General features: G+C 43.6%; 1 protein-coding gene across 5 annotated transcripts in view; it reads right to left on the bottom strand.

Moving 5' to 3' along the window:
* Positions 1-25,177, bottom strand: part of MASP1 (mannan-binding lectin serine peptidase 1 (C4/C2 activating component of Ra-reactive factor)) — a 73,528-nt gene extending 48,351 nt beyond the window's left edge. Inside the window, exons 1-3 of one of the 5 annotated variants that reach the window (XM_011964352.1) lie at positions 24,593-24,847; positions 24,208-24,313; positions 18,885-19,116 (exon numbers count right to left, since the gene is read on the bottom strand). In XM_011964352.1, coding sequence (XP_011819742.1) covers positions 18,885-19,043 — 159 coding nt within the window. In that variant the 5' untranslated portion in view covers positions 19,044-19,116; positions 24,208-24,313; positions 24,593-24,847. Of the gene's footprint in view, positions 1-18,884; positions 19,117-24,207; positions 24,314-24,592 lie in introns of all 5 variants that reach the window. The other 4 variants (XM_011964351.1, XM_011964348.1, XM_011964349.1 and 1 more) reach the window with 4 other exon arrangements.
* Between the last annotated feature and the right edge of the window lie 435 nt (positions 25,178-25,612).

Here is a 25,612-nt window from a genome sequence, read left to right as displayed (position 1 = left end):
AGTCATCACTCACTGAAGGTTGTTTTGTAATCACATACAGAGAAAGAAAGGTGTAGATGTGTCCAATACATCCTCACTTGCTCTCACATTCCTTTACTCTGAACCCAGCTCTTCTTTATAACTGCTGGCTCTGATGACCAACAGTGGCCCATGCCTATCACCAGATGCTTTCAGGTGAAACCACAGAGGTGATAGCTGCTTACAGCCAACAGCTTCTCAGAGACCCCTTTCCATGAGCCTCCCCTTCATAATTGCACTTTGGCCCCTTAGGTAGAATTGACTTATCAGATTCCCTTGCAGATGCAAGTATTTCCACCCATGCCAGGGCTTTAAAAGAACTGCTTGGTGACAACCTTTTCTGTAATCCCCTAACTCCCCATTCCCAACTTTCACTTGCCCAACTCCTTCTATAATTACATGAGTTCTAATACCCATAAATATTAATTATCTCATATTACTCATAAAGACTTTGCCTTCCTGATTGAAGTCTGACTGATACAGTTATTGATACCAGAAGTAGAATGCTGCAGTAACAGAAAACTAGAATATGTGGCTTCAGTTTTGGGATCGGCTAGCAAGTAAATACTAGAAAAACAGTGAAGAGACTGCTATGGGAGTATAAAACAGACCACTTGAGTAATGCAGTGGTGAATCAATTGGCAAAACTTGTCTGCGGCAACTTAGAAGGTAGAAAAGTGTATGTAATGGGCCAGGTGTGGTGTCTCACACCTGTAATCCCAGAAATTTGGGAGGCCTAGGTGAGGGGATCACTTGAGCCCAGGAGTTCAAGACCAGCCTAGGCAACATAGCAAGACCCTGTCTCTACAAAAAGTACAAAAATTAGCCAGGTGTGGTGGTGTGGCGCGTGCCTGTAGTCCCAGCTACCCTGGAGGTTGGGGTGGGAGGATCGTTTGAGCTTGGGAGGTTGAAGATGCAGTGAGCCATGATCATGCCACTACACTCCAGCCTGGGCAACAGAGAACAGAGCGAGACCCTGTCTAAGAAAAAAAAGAAAGAAAGAAAGAAAAAGAAAACTGTATGTAATGAACTTGCATATCTGGCTAAGGAAATCTTTAGACAGGATGTTGAAAGTGTCAGTATGTTCTTCTAGTTGTGTATGGCAATGTACTTCAGGAAGAAGTAAGTCTCCAATACGTGAGCGGAACTTAGAGGAAACATAGAGCGCCCAGAACTAGCTGGGTTGGAAAACAGTCTATCCACTAGTGAAAGATTTTAAGGCTGGGTGCAGTGGCTCCCGCCTGTAATCCCAGTACTTTGGGAGGCCGAGGTGGGTGGATCACGAGGTCAGGAGTTCAAGACCAGCCTGGCCAACATGGCAAAGCCCCATCCCTACTAAAAATACAAAAATTAGCTGGGTGTAGTGGTGGGTGCCTGTAGTCCCAGCTACTCAGGAGACTGAGACAGAAGAATTGCTTGAACCTGGGAGGAGGAGGTTGCAGTGAGCTGAGATCATGCCATTGCACTCCAGCCTGGGCAACAGAGCAAGACTCTGTCTCAAAAAAAAAAAAAAAAAGAAAGATTTTAAAACCAAAACTGGCTTCAGGGTAAATGTCAAATCAATGATGTGGCTGTAAGAATCATTTGTCAAGACCTAGAATATTTAAGGCAGTACCTAGTACTCCCTATCAGCCAGACCACAAGGCACCTAAGAATCTTTTTTTTTTTTTGAGACAGAGTTTCGCTCTGTCACCCAGACTGGAGTGCAGTGGCCGGATCGCAGCTCACTGCAAGCTCCGCCTCCTGGGTTCACACCATTCTCCTGCCTCAGCCTCCCAAGTAGCTGGGACTACAGGTGCCTGCCACCTTGCCTGGCTAGTTTTTTGTATTTTTTAGTAGAGACGGGGTTTCACCGGGTTAGCCAGGAGAATCTTAAGAACATCGTTCTGTAGCATCCTGACATGCCCTTCAAAGTAGGAAGGTCTATTTTGAAAAGAACTGTGGATATGTTTTTTATCTAGTGGAGTGAACTATATTCTGCTACATAGGAGACCCAAAAAGATTTTAAGGGAGCTATATCAGCTTGGACTAGAAATGACTGTGGCAATTCAAAATGAAAAGAGGCTCCTGAGCTTCAGGTTTCTATGTACAGGAAGTGAGCCAAATAGACTACTCAGCTGCAAACATGGGCCATTTCTTATAGAAAGGAAAGAACGTCTCAGAAGGCAAAGCTAAGAAGCCAGAGGCAGAGTCAAGATCAGAGGCAAGAGCCACTCTCACCACTCCCAGAGAGCAATGGACTGGGGATCCACTCTCACCACTCCCAGGAAGCAGAAGTGGGCTGTAATCAAGGAACATTCTTGGTATCTGGAGTCAGCAACGTTTGCCTGGCTAAATTTCAGAAATACTATGGAGCAGTAATTGCTATAAGCCTCCCACTTTTTTCATTTTTCAATGGAAATTCTATTGTGGTTATCTTATTCTTCTCTCACCAAGACAAGGAGATACTGAGCATGTGGAGAGAAAATAACTTTTCTTTTGGGTTCAGAGATCTCTAAATCCAGAGGAGATATACTTCAAGAGCTATATCTTTGTTTGTCATCTGACTCTAGACCTGATTTAGATCATGAGGTCCTGGAGTTCAAGCCTGACCTGCTAATGGGATAAAACTTTGAGAGAAGGGGCAAAAGTGCATTTCGCATATGCAAAGAACATGAATTGTTTTGTCCCTAGGATAGATTATAATATATTGTTTGCAAAAATTATTCACAATAATCTCTTCCATTTCTGCACACAGACAATTTTTGCAATGTAACTTCACCGCTCATTGATTGACCTAACTTGCTTTGACAATAAGTATACAACACGTTGAAAGCAGTATACTATTTCCAAACTTAGGCCTCAAGGTTCTTTTGTTTAGGCCTTTGTTTAGGCCTTTGTTAAGGCCTCAAGCTATTAACAGAGATTCTTTGCTTAGCCAAACTTTAGTCAGCTTCTGAAACATCTCCTCGGCTCATCTGTGTACTTCCTTGTAAAACTCAGTTTTAGCAAAATATTTGCTGAATCAGTGTAGCAAGAATGCCCCATCCCTGAAATCTTTTCACCCTAGAGATTGAATTGGGATCTTCATCCTCCACCATCCCCGAGGTGCTGTCTGATCATCTTGGCCTGTCATCAGCAAGAATCCTGTTAGGTCATTTTAGCTAGAGCCCCCCCTTACCCCTGATGTTTCCTCTTAGTAATTTAACATCCGCTGACCTCCACCCTGCTCCCTGGCTTTAAATTCCCACTTGCCCATGCTGTACTCAAAATTGAACCCAATCTCTCTCCCTCACTGCAAAATCCCATTGTCGTGGTCCCTATACTTTTTGTCCTCGTCCTGAATAAAGTCTGCCTTACCACACTTTAACAAGTACAATTGAATAATTTTTTCTTTAACACTTACATATGTGGAATACTGCCCTGAGGCAACTGTGTGAAGAAGCCCTGTGAGGCCTACTGGAGAATCAGTGGCCACAGAGGGCAGAGATGAACTGTCTGATTAAAATCTCTAGACCAATTCACTGGCATTCACCATTAGCCACGAGATGAGCAACTCAGGCCATCTTTGACCTTCCAGCTTCAGACATGCCTCTGTACAACTGTAGCTGCATGAACGACCTCAGGCTAATCCAGCAAAAAGACCATCTCATTGGGCCCAGCTCAAACGCCTGACCACAGAATCATAAGCAAACAAAATGGAAGTTGTTTTAGCTACTAACTATTGGAGTGGTTTATCATACAGCAATAGATAACTTTTATAGCAAGTAAGAAAGTGATTTGGGACAAAGAATAGGCTGATGTTTGTAAACTGAAATTTGGAGAATCACAATCTCATGGGTTCCTGGGGCCTCAAAAGTCACCTAGTCTAACCTATTATCTTTTTACCACACCCTTAGCGAATATCATACCACCTTTTCACTATCAGCTGCAGGGATGAGAAACTCAGCATCTTCCAAGATAGATCAGGCTATTTGGATTATCCTGGACTTTGAAAGTTATCTCTTGGCTCCATATCTGGGAATATAATCTAGGGAAAAATATTCCAAATGTGGAGAAAAAACTTCTATAAACAAAGATATTTATAGCAGTCATATAATAATAGAATATTAGAAATACTGTAAATATCCCATTCTAGAGAAATAGTTAAATTAGTATTAACTTCTAAACACAAGGCAGCCATTAATTATCACATTCATGGAGAGTTTATAGCAATACGTAAATGTTCTTAGGAGGCGATACTAAGTGAAAAAGCAGAAAAAATAGTATATATGGTATAATTATACCTATGTTGAAAGTATGCATTGAAAATAAGAAGGGGAAGGAATTAGAGTAACTCTTAGCAATGGTTAGTGGAACTATCGGTAATTTTTCTTCTTCCTCTCTTTTTACATTTAAAAAGAAACTTGAGCTCAAAGCTGCTTCTCTCTATCTTTCACCCCATGGTATAAAATCGGTTAATTCAAGTCAACAAACAAGTGAGGCACACAGGAGGAGCAACTAAACCAGCCTGGAAATGCAGGGTCATGCATCTGCTATCACCCTCCCCTCAAGTCTTCCCTTCGTCACAGAACATGGCGTGGGTACTCCTCAGCACTGTCACCCCCTCTCATTTCTCTAGCCCTTGGGTCTCAACAGAGTTGAAAAAGAGATCTTTGCTTCATAAACAATAAGGTGAAAAGTAAAATTCTGAGAAAACATCAAGAAACTCAGAATACCTAAAAGTCACATATATCTGTATATGGCAGGGAGGGTCTCATGTCAGGGGACAGTTTTTGTGACTGTGAAGTCCAAGGAGTGAGTAGGTAGGTGTAAGTAGATGGCTAAGGGGAGACAGAAGAGTTTCTTCGTCCAGAGTTCATGAAGACCTAAAGGAAAGGAAAGGGAGAGAGAGAGAAAAAGAGAAGAAAGATAGATCTTAGATATTTAAGAAAGGTTGCAAAAAGAGCATCTCTGCCCTTTGTTGACTTCTCAAGACTGAGTCAAATTGTGAATTGTTTTCAATTTGTTAGGTTTTCTGTTTCTTTAGGATGCAACCCCTTACTTACTAGGGTACCTCATTTTTATATGATCTTCTCCAGTGATTAGATGTTGGAAAAATTACTTAAATTCTCTGTACTATAGGGTGAATTGTGTCCCCCTAGAATACATGTTGAAGTTCTAACCCCTGTTTCTCTGCATGCGACATTATATGGAAATAGGTCTTTGCAAATGTAATCAAGTTAAGATGACACTACACAGGGTTAGAGCGGACCCTAACCCAATGACTGGTATCCTCATAAGAAGAGGGAAGTTTGGACACAGAGACACACACAGAGGGAAGACAGCCATGTGAAGATAGAGGCAGAGATTAGAGTTACGCTGCCACTAGCCAAGGAGTGCCCAAGACTGCCCGCCTACAACTGCCTATTCTAGAAAGCTAGAATAGACAAGGAAGAATTCTCCCCTGGAGCCCTCAGAGGGAGCATGGTCCTGCCGACACCTCGATCTCAGGCTTTTCACCTCCAGAACTGCGTGAGAACAAATTTCTGTGGTTAAGAAACTTAACCATTTTAACAGCCACCTAGTTTGTGATCACTGTTACAGAAGTCCTAGAAAGCTAATATTCTCTGTATACAGGTCTTCTCATATGTCAAATAGTGAAAATAATAGTATTTATATCACAGAACTGTTGTAAATAGGACAGGAGTTGATATACGTAAAACACTCAGAGAAGTGCCCGGGATATGTTGAGCACTCAGTACATCAGTGAGGAAAACAGGACTGCTGAGATCCATCCACCAACCAAGATGACATGTTCTGGCTCCCAGCTAGTTGCCATGGGTCACTTCATGCATTTGGAGAACATTAAGAAGCTGAGATTGTCCCTGGATACCCTCTATTTTCTCCATTTCACTCCTTTCCTAATCTTGCTGAAGCCATCAGCAGTGGTTTCCCCTTTTGTGGGGACTCAGAACCTAAGCTGATAGAGCTGGAAGGGCACCTAGAGAGACCTCCCAGCCCAGCCTCCTCCCCTGGCAGGTGGTTTATTAGCTGTTTGGCTCTTTGCACTTTGCAAAGCCTTCCAACAGTCCTGGGGCTGGGAGACATCAAAAGGGTACTCTTAAGTTATGAAAGGCGATCAGAGCAAAGTGAGGGGTCTCTGAAGGCTTCTGTCCACAAGAAGATAGCATTAAGTCTAGGAATTTCTCTCTTTACTTTGTTGTGCTTCAAAAGATTTTTCTAGGTGCATGAATTGTAGGCCAATGATTCACTGACAGCCCCGGGCTGACTCCTGCTCATTGTGAGTGCTTGGTACTCCTGAGCTCACCTTCAGGGAAAGTCCATCACTCCCAGCCACTGGGCCAGTGGTTAATGGCCCAGTCCTGCTACTTCACCGGGTAGCTTTACTTTCAGTTAAGGATCTGAGTAGAAGAAAGTTAAAGGCACCTGATACCAGATAGAAACCTGGGCCTAGAAACGAAGGAGGCATCTGGTACGTGTGTTTGCATGTGTGTGGTGCACTTCAGAAGCTCTTGAAAGCCACATAAAGTAAAAATAACTAAGCTGGCAGATCTAAGCTCAAGTTGACTCCAAATGAGAGGTTCTGGAAGTTAATGCTCCAGTTCTGGCTCAAGTCTTTCGACCATAAAAAAAAAGAGTAATAATAATCGGCCAGGCACCGTGGCCCATGCCTGTAATCCCTGCATTTTGGAAGGCCGAGATGAGTGAATCACAAGGTCAGAAGTTCAAGACCAGCCTGGCCAACATGGTGAAACCCTGTCTCTAGTAAAAACACAAAAATTAGCCTGGCGTCCTGGCAGGTGCCTGTAATCCCAGCTACTCGGGAGGCTGAGGCTCAAGAATTGCTTGAATCCGGGAGGCAAAGGTTCCGGTGAGCGGAGATCACGCCATTGCACTCCAGCCTGGGTGACAGAGTGAGACTCCATCAAAAAAAAAAGTGATAAAAATAATGATGATGATAATAATTCCTCATTCTATGTGGAACTTTCCAGTTGACAGGGCACATTTACCTTCTCTATTTTATTTGCTCCTAATGGCAGTCATGTAGTGAATGCACTTCCGGGAGACAGTTCTGAGTCCAGGGAGGTGACAGGACTCCCCCAAGTCCACATAACCTACAAGTAGCAGACCTGAGACAACATCCGGATGTTCTGACAACCAGGTTTGGCTCAATAATTGGAATCGCACAGCTGATAAGCCACCTGCCAGAGCAAAGGTCAGAGCTGAAAAGATCATGAAAAGACCTCAAGTCTATACCTGTCCTTTCTTACGTGGAGGAACAGACTTATTTAAAGTCAGTCAATGGCAGAGCCAGTACCGGGCGCAGGTGCACTGCTCTTCCCAGGACGGTGTCCTTATTTGTCAATCAGGGTGAAAACCTCCTAACAGAGCTGGGTGAGCCCCTAAGCAGGTATTGTGTACATGCAAATGCTTGGCACCATAAAGAATGTGGGGGCCTGAGAAACAGCTGGTGGGGTCCAGAGAAACAGCTGGCAGGTCCTAAGAGTCCAGGAATCCCAAACAGTCCAAGAATCCCACTGCTGCCAGGAAGCATTGCCTATTCTCGGGAGGGCTCTGGTCAGAAAAGGGCAGCATGAGCAGAGCGAGAAGAAAGAGCTGGCAGGGGAGGGGTCCTGCCAAGAGCCTGGGAAGCGGGCATCCCGCAGGTGGGAAACCAGCAGTGCCCACCGTCTCAGAGGGAGCTGGGCTGGGGGGTGGGGTGGGAGGGAAGAGTCTGAGAATTGTGTCTGGGAGGGAGAGCCAGGGAGGATTGACACTCTCTTTGGCCTGAGAATGGCTCAGACTCCCCCACCTCACCCTTTCTGGAACTCCAGAGCTGAGCTCATTCATATGCAAATCCCTTCTGCAACTTGGAGGCTGGGCCCCAAACAGTTCAGGACAGGAAAATAGCCCGAGGATGGGAAACACAAAGGGTTGTTGTGTTCTTCTGCGGCAGAAGCTGCCTGTCTCCAGGTGTGTCATAGCCAGGATGCGGGTGAGGGCAGTGATGAGGCTTGTGCTGAGTGGACAGAAGGGGCTGCCTTGGGCAAGTGTCTTCCAGCAGAGTTTCAAGGATTGTGAGCCGCTGTGTTCCTGTGACACTGTCCAGGACCTTGCCCTGGCCCACACTAAACTTACATCCTCAAATCTTTGCACTGAAATCCTACATGAGCACTGGAATAAGGACCAATTGTCACATCTCTGCCACTCATACCTCAGGGGTCACTTAAACCTCCCCAGACAGTAGGTGCGCTGGAGCCAGCAGCTCTCACCAGTTTCTAGGAGCCAACTGTTAGTTTTTCAGGGATTTTGCTCCCCTGTTGTTAAATCCAGTCATCATTAAGTTTCACAAACTTACCATTAAATATATTCTATTAGTTCTATGAAAACTTATTACTTCCTAATTATGTGATTGTTCTATGATCTATGCTCCGAGGGCTCTCTGTGTCTATGATATCTGAATGTTGAATGATGAGCCACTGCACGTCTCTTTTCCCCCATTCCCCGCCCCCACCCCCCAATCTGGTTGTTAGCACTCATACCCCTGTCTCCAGGCCGCAGTTTTCACAAACGTAAAAAGTGGACATTAATACTATCCTCTGAACGTCAAGTCAAATGAGATTCGGGGCATGAAAGCAGCTTGCGAAGCCTGCCATTGCCTGGCAGCATTTAGCAGGAACCCTATTTTGCAGCCTCCCATCCCGCTCTCCTTCTGTACCTCTGTCTTCATTGATGTTCCTGCCCTCCAGCCACACTGCCATCCTTGCTATTCTTCAAACACACCAGGCACTTTCCACCTGGAGGCACTGAATGTTCCCTCTGGTTGGAGTGGCCCCAGGGTAGCCCCCCCACCAAGAAAGCCACATGGCTAACCTTCTTACCTGCTTCAAGTGTTTCCTCAAATGTCACTCTCTCAATGAGCACCATATTTAAATCAGAGCCCCCATCTCGACTCATGCAGAGCCCTGCTCTATTTTATTTCTTTGCCCGTAAACTTATTACTTACTACATCATTTAGTTATGTATTATGTTTAGTGTTTACTGTCTGTGTATCCCAGTGCAATGTAAGCCTCACTTTAGAGATTTCTGTCTGTTCTAATTACTGCTGTACCCTAAGCTCTAATAAATTGTAGGCACTAGATAAATATTTGTTGAATAAATGAACACCTCTCCTTCCCTAACTTTTCCCTTTATAAACATATCAAAGTAAATTCAGGCACTGCTCTTCACCAAGGTGTTTTGAAGAGCAGCGTGTAATACACTCAAGCACAGAGATGTGCACCCCATATACACCCACACCTGGGACATTCCCACCTCACACTCACCCACATTCTCTGCCTCAGCACTGGGAGCTTCCTTTTGTTTTCCATCACCCTGAAGCCTGTGCTGTTTGCACTTTCGGCATGAAATGAGCTTTCATCACACTTCCCTGATGCAAGCTCATTTTCATTTTCTAATTCTTCTGAGTCAGCTAGAATTGCTGTTTGGGACCCTGTGTCTCTGGAGTGGGAGAATTCCACTGGAGACTACAATTGAAATTCATGAGAAATGTTTACCCATTTCTCATTTCCTTCTGGGGCCAAGGCCTCCTGTCCACTCCCAGAGACTGAGCAGAGTTACTGCAGTAGGTGAAGTGAGTTCAGCCGGAAGGTCGAGGGCATGTTCTAAGTAAACACAGAGCATTGCACAGAAATTAGGAGCTTAGGGGTCAGAAGAGTCCCCCTTGGGAGCGACTTACCTCTCAATTACACAGCAGGATGCAGACTGACCCAATGTGGCCTGAGGGAAGGGGCATTGGACTGGGAGTCACAGACCATCAGAACCGGAAAGGTTTGGAGAGGCCAGCTCGTCCAGTTCCCTCATCAGGCAGATGGGGAAACTGAGGCCTTGAATGAAGACGTGACTTGCCCAAGCTCTCAGCAGGAGTCAGCAGCTGTTTTCTAGGCCAGAGCCCTTTCCACTGCCAGGAGACATGTGCCTTTTCCTGTTCTGCCCAGGACTGTGCTTTCTACTGGAGAAAACACAGACATAGGCCCTGAACTCATGGGGCTGGCAATCTAGTGGGAATGAACTTGAGCTCATCATTAGAAATTACGCACTACAAGCAGATAACACAAGCACTTGCCGATTCATTGTAGTTCAGACTCCATTTTCTATTATTTTTAAAAAACACTTTTTTCTCTCAAAGGATAAACGAGAAAGTTATTTAAAATAATCTAGACAATATAGGGCCCCTCAAGGACCTTCTGTTTTACCAAATTTTATAAAATTATCTTGACAAGTAGGAGAGAACAAGGTTCTCCCACAACCTTGTTTTAGGAATAATGCATGGCCAGGAAACATAACAGGGCCCCTTCCACAATAAAGCCTATTCTGAGGAAGCCTCCATAGACAGACAGAACCATGACTCGGGGAGTTAGAAGAGCAGGGAGTCAAACCTGGCTTTCCTGCAGAGACTTGAGCAAATTCACTTGTACCTGTTTCCTTTTTTGTAAATTCGGTGCAATAATCCCTACTCTTCCTATTCCATAAGAATCAAATGAGTGAATAGATTAAAAACTGCTGTAAAATTTGTGTTTCTACACAGTAAATACAAAGGAGAAATAACCCCCAGCTTTTGAATAGTGTTTTGGAAGCACTTTTTCACAAATTGCCAGAAAAAACTGAGTAACATTAGCAAGGCCACACACAGCTAATCAGTGGTAGGGTCAGAGTTGATGAGAAAAGTGACATTCATTGAGCATCTGATGATACCAGGCAGACACTTTTTTTTTTTTTTTTTGAGACAGAGTCTCTCTGTCCCCCAGGCTGGAGTGCAGTGGCCGGATCTCAGCTCACTGCAAGCTCCGCCTCCCGGTTCACGCCATTCTCCTGCCTTAGCCTCTCGAATAGCTGGGACTACAGGCACCCGCCACCTTGCCCGGCTAGTTTTTTTGTATTTTTAGTAGAGACGGGGTTTCACCGTGTTAGCCAGGATGGTCTTGATCTCCTGACCTCATGATCCGCCCGTCTCGGCCTCCCAAAGTGCTGGGATTACAGGCTTGAGCCACCGCGCCCGGCCCAGGCAGACACTTTTATTACTCATCCCATTGCCTTCATTACCACTATAATGTACTTATGAGCTAATTAGAGATGTGTTAGACATATGCCATTGAAGCATTTACTTCATTTGGCATTCACAGTAAGCCTATGAAATAAACATCATTATTATCTCCATTTTACAGATGGAGAAGAAAATCTTGGCAAGGTTAAGCAAACGCTCCCGTAAGAAGTGGAGGCAAGACTTGACCATGGGTCTGAATGACTCCAAAGTTTGAGCTCCCAACCGCTGAGCACAACTGCGCTTGCAGTACTGATTCCTCTCAGACCCTTATGTCACTCAAATCCTCCCACAACCTGTGAGGAAGACACTGTATTCATTAGGAACTCTTTCTTTCAAACGATGACAAAACCAGTGCTGAGGGAGATCAAGGAGCTTCACCAAGATTCCTCACTCAGATGGTGGCAGAAACAGAATTTAATCCTCAATGTGTTAATCCTCTCTCCATCACTGTCTCTGTGCTCTTCCCACACCCATTCTTACAACTCTTTAAGCTCTGTCTCAAACTTCAGACCAGCACTTCCAGCTGTATTCAAAACTCAATGCACTTCAGTGCACTCTATATCTTTCCAAATCTACGCATCTTCACGTTCCTGATCTCAATTTCTGGGTTAGTAGCCAATAAGTTGTCCTAACTAGAGCTTAAAGCATCTGATTCCTCCTTTTTCCTCTCCCATATGCAGCCAGTTCCTGTGGGGTTTACCTCTGCACATCCTACCTGCTCTTCCATAGCTGTCCAAGAGGCCTGTGGGCTTTCTTGAAGTATACTACGCTCCACATAGTCATATCCAATCTATTTAGCACAGCCACCTAAATGGCCTCATTCAGCGGCTCCAGTTTCTTTTCACTTTACCAGTCCTTGATGCCCCTTATGTAGCTCCAGATTAACCTTGCTCAAGCATACCCCTGATTGTGTCACATCCCCGAACCTCACTGCCCCCTCCCTCCGTGACATCACAGCTTCTAATTGGAGGTCCTAGACTCAAATGCTAAAAGATGCCAGGCAGAAAACATGAGTGAAACAAGCTGCTATGAATTCTTTAGACAGAAATACACACTTTGCATGTTAAATACAGAGGGATATTCTTCACTCTGCAAAGAGATTTTTCCTGAAACACATGTCTTTCTCAGGAACTTTCAACTTTCCTATTTTTGATAGAGACACTGGGGGAAAATGTGTCACTTTCTTTACTGTAAAAGAAGCAATGGTGCCACGAAGAGGCCAGAAAGCATTAGTATGGGGGAGTTATGGGGAATGGTGGGGACTCTACCCGCAGGGCCACCTCTTCCTGGTGCTGGCTGGCTGTTGGAAGGCAGGAAGCTGCAAGATTTGCCAGATTTTCTAATATTCTAAGATAATTTGGAAATGTAGACTGTTGTGTGAGATTGGAAATTTTATGTTGTCGTAATTCTTTCTTCTTCTTTTTTTACTCCCCACCCCGGCCCCAAATCATAGTATAAATTAGTATTAGGCTGGCTAACAAAATTCATCGGTGAAATTAATTCAACCTTTGACCACTTTTTTGCGATTTTGGGAGCACATGCTTAAACCCAAATTTACCAAACATTTCTCAGTTCACCCTCAGATAATCTTTCTGGGTTTTACCTCTCCCCAAAGCATGCCAACTCTGATTATTCTCAGTTTTGCATCATTCCCATCCTCTTCAACCTCCCTGCTTTGATGGTAGCTCTGCTAAGAAATCCTACTTAGGGAACTGCACTGCCAAATTATTATTTACCCCTTAAGACTAATCTCAGATATCAAGTATTTCCAAAGCTCTCCCTGGCCATCTAGAAATGACCACTCCCAAACGTATATACTGACTGATACCCCTTGTGTTACTTTGTCTGGCTTTATTATGCACTTATTTCATCACATTCTATGGAACTCTGAATTCCTTGAGGTCTTTACAGTTCATTTTACTGTGAAGAATTTTTTTTACTGATCTTTGCACACCCAGTCTTTGGCATAGTCTCAAGCTTATGGTAGATTTTCAATAGGATTACTGTGCTTCCTTCCATAGACAACGGGGAGGCATTGAAAGATTTTTAGAGTAGCATAATCAAAGCTATGTTCGATGAAGATCCTTCTGGATACTCATAGAAGGTAGGCTAGATGGGGAGAGGCTGACATCTGGTAGACATACAGAAGGCTATTACAATAGACTAGTTGAGAGGAATAAGAATTGGAACTAAGGAACTAACGGTGGAAAGGCAGGAAGAAATATCAAATACATCGAGGATATAGGGTTAAAAGGAAAACAGTGGCATTGCATTACATAAACATGCCACAGATGCTATTGAAATATTACACATGGTGACATAAAGAGAAAAAAAGAGAGTATCCAAATGCAGGTAATTTATGCTTCCTTTTACAGTGAATAGATGCCATGAAATGAACTTGAAATTGGAATGTGTAATCTGCTGTTCTCTTGATGGTTCTGGTTTCTAACTATCTAAACTCTCTCCATAACCATAGCTTCACAGTTTCTTTGTAAGTATAAATGAACCACTTCTTCTGGTGCTCAACCAAAGGAACTTTAATTTCTTGCATTTCTGGAAAAAAATTCTTTTCTGGACATCTAAAAGATAATGCTTTACAATATTTAAGGGATTTTTTAAACGGTAAGTTTGACTATAGACAATATTTGTCTTATATTACAACATAAAAACCTAGTCATTCACAAGATGGGAGTTCGCTGTTTTTTAATCTGTTAAATAACTCTGTTAAATAACTAGAAGAAAAGACTGAGAATCTTAAGATGTAAATTCTGATACAAGCATCATGTTGGCCAATGAATTGTCCTTCCCTGGGCTTTGGACATGATGATCATGGGGTTGGATCATGATTTCTAAGGTCTTAGATGCACAGAATATCAAGGCAAAGTAGACCTTAGAGACCATCTGGTTTTACCCTTTGTATTTGACAGAGGAGGAAACAGAGTTCCTTCTAGGTGTAGTCATCTGCCCAAGGTTAGTTAGTATAGAATGACACCCAGGACCCAGGCTGCCTGACTCTGACCAGCATCTGTGCTTTGCCTCTTGCCTGCAGCATTAACCAGCCTGGATTCGTATGCCTCATCCGTGCACTACAGGAATCTAAACATTGCAGCAACATTCCCAGGAAGCAGATGCTGCTGTGCAGATGTGCGTGAGTCTTGAAGACCAAGAACTGTGGGAAATCAGGCAGGAGAGGGATTTTCATAAATGTGAGCATCCGGACCACAGACTTGGGGGTCCTGCTCTTCTACAGGCTACTGATGAGCAGTATCAGCAGTTCCATCATCATTGCCCTGATGGGCCTGGGTGGGAAGGGCAGTTTGTGGGGTTGGGCTGGCTGGAAAATGTTCCTGTGAGTTGGAAGGTTTCTTAAACCCACTCCTATATAGGCCTGGGAGGAGAATTTAGTCATAGAGCAAAAATGCCTTAAAACAGGGAATTTTATCCTGCCAAAGGCAAGTCAGTGTTATTTTAAGTTGCTTTGTAAAGGACAGTGTTGGCATGATATGTTTACAAGTTCTGTGATGACATACCACCAAGGCATCCCCAACAGGCTGCAGGCTCCTACTGGAGTGCTTGCAGCTATGCAACATTGAGACGCAGCTGCTGTAAACATAAGATTTCTGTTTTCTGGTGTTATCCTGACTATGATAAGGAGGGTTTGGTGGGGTCGTCTTAGAAGTTCTGGCGAGGAAGATTGGGATTATAATTCCAGAATTGAAAGGACCATGGGGATCATCTCACTCCACCCTCTCACTGAACAGAGGAAAGAACAGAATTTTGGAGAGGGATATGGATTTACCCGGGGGCCACATGGCGTATTTGCGCTTTTATTTAGACGGAAAGGGAAGAGTTTCTCTTCCATTTATGGCCAGAAAAAGCATATATGATAGGGGCTAGCATTGGCCAGGCAATTAGAAAAAGTCAGTGGGTTTCAACTAAGTGTGGAAGACTTCTGGGTCTGGGATTTCAGAGGCAGAATGCTCACCCTCTCTCTGAACTCTGACCTCCTCTCTGTCCAATAGGAACGTGACCAGAGCAGCAAGATTCAAGTTACAATCCCTCAAGGTGCTTCAGGGTAACCAAGGAGGATGAGCAAGCAGGGCCACCTACAGCTAGAGCAGCTCACTTCTGTCTCTTCTCTATGTTGGGCCTAACTGAAGATTTTCAAGAAGAAAATATAGGCCTGGTATGGTGGCTCACATCTCTGTAATCCCACTTTGGGAGGCCGAAGTGGGAGGATCATGAGGTCAGGAGGTGGAGACCATCCTGGCCAACATGGTGAAACCCCGTCTCTACTAAAACACAAAAAATTAGCCGGGCATGGTGGCATGTGCCTGTAGTCCCAGCTGCTCAGGAGGCTGAGACAGGGGAATCTCTTGAACCCGGGAGGTGGAGGTTGCAGTGAGCCGAGATTGCGCCACTACACTCCAGCCTGGCAACAGAGCAAGACTCTGTCTCGAAAGAAAGAAAAAAAAAAAGAAAATGTGTACTGGGGAGAACATATTTGAAAACCACAACTTAAGATGAGATGCGTCCCCGAGGGCCCCTGCAGCCTGACATTCTGTGAGTTCTCAGTTCTAGGAGGGCAACTCACTGGTTGTGGGTCGGCAGGGGCACGGGGTGGTCTCCACATGAGCACCAGTAGTCAGCCAACCAGCATGCAGCGCCCTGCAGAGGTGAGGCCTGCTGGTGCCCCACGGCTGTTGGAACCTCTGCAGGAGGCTAATGCTGACATTTGGGTGGCTTTCTGGAAGAGAGTCAGCTGTGCAAGCGCAAGTGGAGAAATCGATCTCACCTCCTGCCGCCACCATGTTACTCTCTTCTTTCAAAGGAACTGGAAAAATGTCCCAACTCGCAGATGCAAGGACCTTAGGGCACTTCAGGTAGGCAGCTCAGTCCCTAAGCTGTCTCAAGTAGACTACTTCTCTGTTATGCCCAGAGGTCTTCTGTCTAATTTTGGAGCAGAGAGGATGCTGTAAAATAATATTTTTCTCCACTCCATGTCATTTGGGGAGTGAGTGACAGATCTGAGACCAGAAAAGGAATTTTCTGAATTTCATGTAAGAGCCCAGGACCATACTGCCTCTTCCAGAGGGCCCATGTCCATCTACTTGTGGTTTCAGGAAGGAGTCTCACCACTCTAGATAGAAACCATCAACCAGTTTCCAAAATATTCTGTAGCCTAGAAAGCCAAGCTTTGGATAGAAGTCTATTCCAATATCTTTAATTCAGTGTTAGAAGAGGTCTTCAGATTTTATTATTGCTCTTGAAAAGTAGCATCGGTTTTTCCCCATTAACAAAATGCTGCTTTATGTCAGCTGCTTCATCTGCCTTCCTGGGAGGCTCCACTTATTTGGAGCAAAGAAAAGAGCTAAACCCTCTCTTCTGTGTTTATCACCTTGATAAAGGAGATCTAACGAGGTTAAATTTGTCTTCTATCTGAAAAAGAATCAAACTTAAGAGAAAGAATTGCTCAATGAATATGAAGTTAAGAGTCAAACCTTAAGGAGGAGAGGGGGCAAACTATGAGAAGAGGTCATTGCTACAACTGAGGAAAAATATTCTATAATTTCTGTGATCTTGAGTCTCAGGTACCAATAAAAGCTATTGGCACTGACAAAATTTCTAGATGGTTGACATGTTTGAAAGTGGAGAAAAATATGGTTAGAAAGTTCGTATCGAGCCTTGTCTAAATCCATGGAACTTATTGTCATATTAAACCAAGGTTTGATCATTTTTCTTCTGGTTAAGACCACTCCAATCAAAATATTAAAGAATGTCATGATTTTGTGACCAACATTAGTTGGGGGAATGGGCTGGGAAATTCCACTTAGCCTGAAGACCCACACCTATAATCTATCTTATCCTGGAGTTTAACTCTGGTTAACCCTTTTATCCTGAAAGGCATAACTAACCTTTTCATCAGAAAGTTCAGTTTAGGATGATACATACTCATAGCCTCAGTGAAGACCTCTTGGTTGATCCTTGTGACCCTAAGAAATTGGTTCTATTTTTAATGAATTTATAGAAATTGCATCTAGATTACCAATCTACATTGTCTCTTAGAGCAACCAGTTCCACCTTTTGTCATTCTTTATCAGTTAGTCTTTTATTGCCATCACTGTTTTCTATCTTGTGCAATGGCTATTTTCAAGGCTCACCTTTCTTTCTAAGGGACCAGATCTTTTGTGTCCTAATATTTCCACTGTCCCTAGCACAGGGCATTCTAAGAGTCATCATCCCATACAGCAGTGGTTCTGGGACATTTAACAATATCTGGACACATTTATGATTGCCATAACTGGTTGGGAGGGGGGTGCTGCTACTGGCACCTAGTTAGGATAGAAGCTAGGGGTGCTGCTAAAAATCCCACAATGCTCAAGACAGCTTTTCTCAGCAAATCACCTGGTTCAAAATATCAGTAGTGCTGAGGTTAAAAATTCCTACCATGGAACGCCAATTTTGGAAAATTTTTAGATGCAGAGACCTATTGTAAATGGGACATTGCAAGCAGACCCAACATATACAATGACAACACTCTACATATAAAATAAGTGGAAGCACGGTGCCTTTATATGCCCCTGCTGTATCCTAGGCTCAGTGGAGAATAGCTTGGGAGTTGTTTGGTGTAGACAAAAGAGCATGTGTTTCAAAAACACAAGGCATGGGTTTGAGAGCTTAATCCGTCACTTACCAGGTGTACAACCTTGGGTGAGTTGCTTAACCTTCCTGGATTTATTTCTTTACCTGTGAAATGGGGTCATAGCTCCTGTCTCAAAATTGTTTTAAAGTTTGAATGAGATTATAATTATAAAAGCACCTTGTAAACTCACTTCTCTGTTGTTGACCAAATATTCTGATTAATACAAGGTTAATTCATGTTGAATTACTGGTTATGGAATAATGAGTGTACAATAATACTAAAAATGTCTAAATGCTCTAGCGTTGTTTGATGAGAACCTCTTCCAGGAAGCTGGAGAGAGCTTAGAAGGTAGGTTCTTAGGTCTCCACATCTTTTTTAACTAGATATAATTGCAATAGACTTGATCCCTTAGAAATATTCTGACCTTTTTCAGCCGCACTTTAAAAGAAGAACAGCTTCTCACCCATGGAAATTTTTTTTTTTTGTGGGGGGTTCTCTAAATTCCAGGGTATATTGTTTTGATGTGGTCCTGCTCTTCCCCCATATTTACTTTTTACATCTACTTCTGATAGTGACCCTCTCCTCCCTACCCATGCTTTTTGCTGATAAAATGCAAACTCCTTGGCATGACATTCAAGGCCCTTAAGAATGTCCCCTCCACGCACCCTTCCTACTTCATCTCCGACTCTTTACCACTGTATACTCTGCACTTCCCATATACTTGATCATTATTTGGGAAATTGGACACTGCTTTGTAATGCCTCAACTTTGGACATAATTATGGTTCTGTTTCCATGATTACCGCTTACTCCGAGGTCTCTGCCCTTTTCTGCTCACTGAATTAAAGGTGACCTTGGAACAGAGACTGGTAGAATCATTAAAGGCTTTGAGAACAGGAAGAAAGAAGGGATGTTGTGTTGGGCTGAGTCATACTCCATCAGCTTCAGTTTCCTTCATGCACCTTTCTAGTTCTACCCATCAGCTTGCACTTAGCTTTCCACCTTGACATGAATTCATACCATAGTGACTTGTGTGTCTCTCTCACTATATGCCACCCTGGAAGTGTCTAGTTTCATACTGCCTTGTCTACATCCCAGCAGAGAGCCAGGCCCAGTTAGGGGACACCAGGAGTCTCACCTTCACATAGTCATATTCACAAAGGTAGGAGGATTCCAAGTTGAAATGCATGAAGTAAAGCTTGATTCGAAACCCGTCTGGGACAGTGATATTCCAAGTCACCTCCGAATCACTGGGATAGGAGTCTGGATAACCAGGCGACTGGATCTGGCCAAACATATCGTTCAGCTCCACGGTGTGGGCTGAAGCCTTTGACAGGGAGAAGCACAGAGCATGATAGAGAAGCAGCCACCTGAAAGACATGAATGTAGGTCTACTTACATTTATAAACACAGGCCCCCGCCATTCATCTCAATCACAGCCAGGAGAACAAGATCTCAGCATGTCTCTCTCTCTGGCGTGCTGTAATTACCTTTCCCCTTCTGACCTTCCTCCTCGGTCTGTATTATGGGAAAATGGTAACTAGATAATTTCTAACATTTCTTCTGGTTTTGCTCATTCAAAGCTCTGATAATAGTGTTAAATTTAAACTCCTAGAAAGTATCACATTTGGGAGTCTGACACTTCCATTTTACTGTCAAAAATGTAACTTTCATAATTAGGTAAAAGTTGATATTTCTTCAGCTTGGCTTAATTTAAGAATCATAAACTCTCGATTCTCTTTTCTAAAAAGTAAATGATAATAACATGGTAATACTGGGATGAGGCTTAAATGCATTGATGGAATCTGTAGTACCTTAAACAGATTTAACACGTTGAAATGGTATTTCACCACAAACTCAGTCAAAGTACGCAAAATCTTTAATAAAGAAGGAATAAGCAAAGCAAGTTTTCTTCCTCTTAGTAAAAGGATTGAAAACCTACAACTTATTCCTGTAGGAATCAGAGATAATGGACTAATAAAGAGTTGCAAAAGAGGCAAGGAAAATTCAATAAAACTTACAGAGCACATCACCATGGCTGACGCAATAACGAGGCAGAATGACCAAGGCTGGTCAAAGCCCTCCTGGTCAGTCAGTATTCACCACACCAGGCCTCTGTCAAACAGACTGATTCCCCTGTGAGGTCTGGTGACCTTGAACTTAGTGGTGCTGAAGCTGCCTCATCACTCCTCTCCTTATCATTTCCTGCTCTCGTTTCTGATTTCTGTTCATGGTATTACCATCAACCAGTTCCCTGGCCTGAACTTTAACCGTTCATCTTTTCACTTACCCCAGAGTCAATAGTTACCACGTCCTACTTATTCTGCTTCCTATGTTTTGAAAATCCGTCTCTCCTCCTCTCCAGTTAATTACATAGTTTACATTTTCTTACACGACTTATTGCTGTAGCATCCTAACAGATATCCCCGACCCACCCACCAACGGTCTTCTGCCAAAACTGATTTTTTAAAACAGAGGTGACCATGCTGTTCTACTGTGTCTGCTGGGTAAACTGTCTGCTTCTGGGATGGCTGTTGAGGCACTTTTTATCTGGCTGATCTGTCCTTCCCATCTCATCTCAGTAGCCAGCCCTGTGATCCCCCAGTTATTCTGGGGCCATGCCATGCCCTTCCATTCCAGCCTCATTGCATGTGCCCTGTTCACTCCTCACCTACTTATCCTCCACCGTCTTGCTTGTCCTCCACCATCCAGCTCAGAGCTTCCCAGCTATGGAGTATCCTTTCACTCCTCCACAGGCCACGGCTCCCTGCACATTTCTCTATTATTGCACTACATTGCACTACTTTAGTCACACCCTCTGGGGTGAAATGTACTTGGATTTAAGTCCCAATTCTTCCACTTACTGACTGTGAAAACTTGAGCAACAAGTCTCCCTGAGCCCCAGTTTCCTCCGATATAAAATGGAGATTATAATATCTAATTCATAAGGCTCCTATGAGCGTGAAAGATGATGCATATAAAGGTCCTAGTATAGAGTCTGATATATAACAGATTATAAATGAATGAATCCATGAAAGTGGGGCCTAAGTCTTAGATAGCCTAAAAAGTCAATGCTGGGAAACCATACCAGCATCTTCAGATTAACAGTGATATATTTGGTAATCAGGTGTCACGTTAATATTTATATAAAGTGTAAATAGGTAAGTACAAAAATTCTGAAAGGATATACACCAAGGTATTAACAGTAGTTATCTCTGAAATGGGAATATAAGTATTTCTATTTTTATGCATATAAAATGTTTACATTTGTCAAGAAGGACCATGTACTATTCTTTCAAGAAAAAGAAAGTAAATTTATTTAATTTTTTTCAAGGTCCCTACAGTAGCAATATGTGACATTCTATGAAGAAAACAAAATATCTTAATCCCATAGCCAATGTCAATATTTTGTTAAACCAATCTGTGGAAGGAGGGCCTCAGAGGCAGAAGGAAGGGAAGGCATATGTCCAAGTTAACCTGCGAATTAGTTGGAAAGCTGAGTCAAAAAACCAGTTGGCAGGGCCCAAGCATTCCATTTTCAAGTGAGGAAATGAACCAATGTTAACAGGGCTGGAGTTCAGGTTCAGGCCTCCTGAGGAGGGGAGAGCACTGGCCCTGGGTCAGAAGAGCTAGATTCAGCTCCAGCTTTGACTTTATTTGTCCTTTCCATTTTAGGAGGTCATGGGAGGTCTTGTTTCCTCATCCATTAAGTAGTAATAATAATGACTTCCCACAGCACTGCTATCAGAGTAAAGGAGGATGGGGAAGTATTTTGTTAACTGTCTAGCCCTAACCAAACATTAGTTATGATTATTCCATCGCGCTACTTCCCGAAAAGCAGGAGTCAGGAATGAGCTTTGGTTCCTAAACCGGACTTCCCTATAATATCGACACCGAAATTATGCAAGGCTGAAAGGTCAGCTTCCTCCATGTCTGCTTTTTCCAGACCACATCGAGGAGACGCTGAACCTCCTGAGGCCGGTTCTGTCAAGGACTGGCAGCAGAGAGCCCTGTCTAGCCCAGAAACCCGGTGCCATGTGTGGTAGGCAACTGGTCAGCGTGGGAGGAAGGCCCAAGAAGCGTTCCCTTCTACTTTGTTTGCATCTCAAAACGGTTTCAAACATATGAAACAAATATCTCCCTTCATGTAATGGGCTTGAGCATATGTTTGCCTGCTCGTGTTAGGGGCTGTAAATTGAAGAATATAAGTGGCAGCTTTCATTCCTCGTCACACTCTCTGAATGTTTTTGGCTTCTTATATACCAGGCACCGGCTGTATAGTTTCTGACACCTGCTATCTATCCTCCGGCTAATCAAAAAGTTTAGCTACATTGCTGAAATGTCAAAAGTAATATACAGAGCTGAGATTTTATAGGTCCCACTGTAGAAACAGGCTAGCAGGACTCTGTAAAAATGCCTGCATATATCTTGATCGTGGCATGAACGATGCTTGCTCTCTTTTCCATACACTCTCCGTACACGCCCCTCGTTTCAACCCACACCACACCAAGACTCCATTTTTGAATTGAAGAGTTGGAAGGGACTGCATGGATCCCTTACAGAGCACCCTAATTTGACAGACGATGAAAAGGAGACCCCAAGAGATGTCACATCATGCTCAATACCATATGGTGAATAACTTCAACAGAAGAAGGGAATAACAAGAGCTCACAGAAGAAGCTGGGTCCGTGCCCATATCATGCCCAGGCATCTGGCCAAAGCAATTAATTCTGTGAAAAATAATTTAAAAATCCATGACTTTATGTGAAAAATTTAAAAATATTAATGCCAAAGTGTCTCCCCAGGAGATTCTGGTTTAATTGGTCTGGGGTGAGGCCTGAGCACTGGCATGTTCTAAGGCACCACAGATCGTTCTAATGTACAGTCAGAATTACGAGCCATCAGTTTAGAATAATATGCTTGGCTGAAAGTCTAGTGGAATATAGTAGAAAAAAATCCTGAACTTGGAGCCCAAAGACCCAAATTTGAATCTGCACCTTTTCATGATCATCAGTGTGGTCTGGGCAAGTTGCTTCACTGCGTTTATACCCACCACTTATCCATAAATCCTTACTTCATCTGGAATCTGAAAACCAGATGAGACAGTGCTCTTGAAAGTGCTCTGCAAACACTGAAACACTGTATCCATGTGAGACAAGACCTGCTGGAGACTTTTCTAGCGGAGCGCTTTTCTCGTAGTTGCTTGGCTATTCAAAAATTGAATTCAATTCAACAAATAGGTACTGAATGGCTAGTAGGAAATAGACATTATGTTAGGTGCTGGCCATACAAACATGAAGACATAGATCATGTAACTTAAGGAGCACTGAGATTTGTAAGGGGAGGTGGACATTTAAACAAGGACATACTACAAGGACAATAAGAGATGCAGCTTTAAGGGACAGAGACAGAACAAAGGACAAAGGAGGGGGTGCTCACTCTGGAAGATGGTGGTCAGGAGAGAGATATTTGTGCCAGCTTGAACAATCAGGTCTTCTAGGTGGAAAATAAAGAAGAAGGTTGCTCCAAGTTTAGAGATGAGCATATGCAATGATACAGAACTATCTCTTAGCCAAGTAGTTTGATATGGGCTGGGGCACTGAATGGTAGGGTGGGATTCAGACCAGATCACTGACAGATAAATGAGATGATCATTCAACGTAGATTGACATAAATTCCATTTTTTTTTTTTTTTTTGGAGAAAGAAAAATGATGTTTAATGGCAGGTTTAAAATTACAATGGATTTAAAAAGAACAGAATTATTGCACTAACTTTTTAAAGACCTGGTTATCTCTCTGAACCACAGGTAATTGGAGTTCAAAGAGTTAACATAGTCTGAAGCCTCTCATTGGTCTCAGACCCAGAAAAGTTGCTAGGTTACTTTGCAGAAGAGAAACAAATAAAAACACTTTCCCAACTGAAAAGAAAATTATAGTAAAAGAGGTATTTAGGGACTTTGCACATCTGCAGAGCATTGTGTGTGTGTGTGTGTGTGTGTGTGTGTGTGTTTAACAGCATTAATACTTAAGTAATAAAAATAACTAGGGTGGCTGGGTTTTCAGACTTGTGGGAAAAAACTTGTATGAAAGGTCTGGTTAAGGAGTGTCAAGTATAATGAGGAATAAGAAAGGTTAAAGAGTTTAAAACCAATTAGAATGTGAAGTTCTCAATTTCAGAACTCTAAAATCCTTTATTTATTTATTTTTTTAAGTGTGATATCTCTTTAAGAGCCATTTGGTGTACTTCATAGCCTGATTCATGCCACCAGCTGCCTCTGATTTCAATGAGAAATGCGGAAAATTTGTAGGGAACTGTAAAATGGGGACAGATTTTTAGTTTTCTAAATTGAGGTTTAACTGGCAAACTTGTAAAGGTTGAAGAAACCACAGAGTCAAGCTATGGGAAGCTGGTTTCTTTTCTGGTCAGAACGAATAAACACACAAACACATATCTAACTCACAAAGTGCTGGAAGAGAGAAAGCAATGCTCTTCCCAGAGGAGGAACACGGAAAAATCAGCCTTGTGGGTGAGCAGGAGAAGAGTCACATTCGCCAGCAGGCAGCACCCTGCGCAGGCAGTGGGAGAAATCCGAGCTTCAGCAGCGCCTGAAGCAGGATTTACACAAAGTCTCCCGTTTCAAGTTTTAGGTCTCCCGGAGTCCTGGGGAAGGCACCCAGCCCACCCACAGCTCCCTTCTCAGAGCCCCAAGAATTGATGAGAACCCCCCTCTCTACCACAGGCAGGACACACAGGTGAGTCTGTCCAGTGACAAGGTCAGACCCTCCCTGCTATTTGACACCGGGTCCCCAAAAGGGAACTGTGCCCTCTCCTCCCCTGGCACGTACCTCATTTTCCTGCCTTGGGTGCTCCCGGCTGCCCGGCCTTGGTCCTCCCAGCTTGACTTGCCTGTGAGCTCGTGCCCGGTGTGGTGTCCGCGATGCCTTATCTTTGTTCTGAGGTCCCTGTGTGTCTCTGGAATTGGCTGGCATTCTCCATTCAGGTCACGCCTTCCCCTGCCTGCAACAGATCCCCTCTCCCCCTCTCTCCCTCTGGCTTTTCCTCTCTCCTCTCTCTCTGCTTTGGCGTGCTCTTGCACTCCCAGGAACCTGACAACAAAACGTGTCTTCTTCCCGAAAAGATCTGCTCCTTCCGTTCCCTCCTTTATCCCGTGTGACCGACTTCAGCCCTTGAGAGAAAATAACTGAGGGGCTCAAGTAGGTATTTGTATCACTCCGTGTGTGTGTGTGTGTGTGTGTGTGTGTGTGTGTGGAGAATGAGAGAGAGTGAAAGGGGACAAAGTCTAATTTCTCTTTAGTTTTTTTTTTGCCAGATGACTATAATTTTCTGCTTTTCTTCAGGACACCCGTGAAAGTAAAGCAATTAAATAGAAACAACCAACTAAGAAGGCAATGCTAGCACCCACACTAGAAGATAAAAAAGGTCTAAATCCCAGAGCCTCTGTCTGCAAATAACTACAGGTTTCCTTGTGAGCAGAGCCCCAAATAACTACAGGTTTTCTCATGATCAGAGTCACAAATGCCGACAGGTTTTTGTGTGAACGGAGCCACTGGCCCCGGAATTGGGGGAGCATCAAGTCCTGAAGTTGGCTGGTTGTTCCTTCCCATAAGCAATACCTGTGGCACTATTTACCGGCTTGGAGTATGCATGGCTCTAATCCAGCCCAGAGAGGGCCCATCATGTAAGAAATCTCACTGCCCCGGGGTAGAGAAAGACCTGGGCCTGTATACAGGTGTATACCCATGGCTTCTGGAGAAATCAACACTAGATCTAAGATGAGCTGAATAATAAGAAAATTACCCCCTCCACAGCAACAACAAACCAACACTGAACAGGGAGCGGCATAT

This window comes from Mandrillus leucophaeus, unplaced genomic scaffold (genome assembly GCF_000951045.1).
Source record: "Mandrillus leucophaeus isolate KB7577 unplaced genomic scaffold, Mleu.le_1.0 Scaffold695, whole genome shotgun sequence".
Lineage (NCBI taxonomy): Eukaryota > Metazoa > Chordata > Mammalia > Primates > Cercopithecidae > Mandrillus > Mandrillus leucophaeus.
The sequence above is the reverse complement of the archived record's forward strand: the minus strand, read 5'-3'. Positions and strand labels throughout refer to the sequence as shown.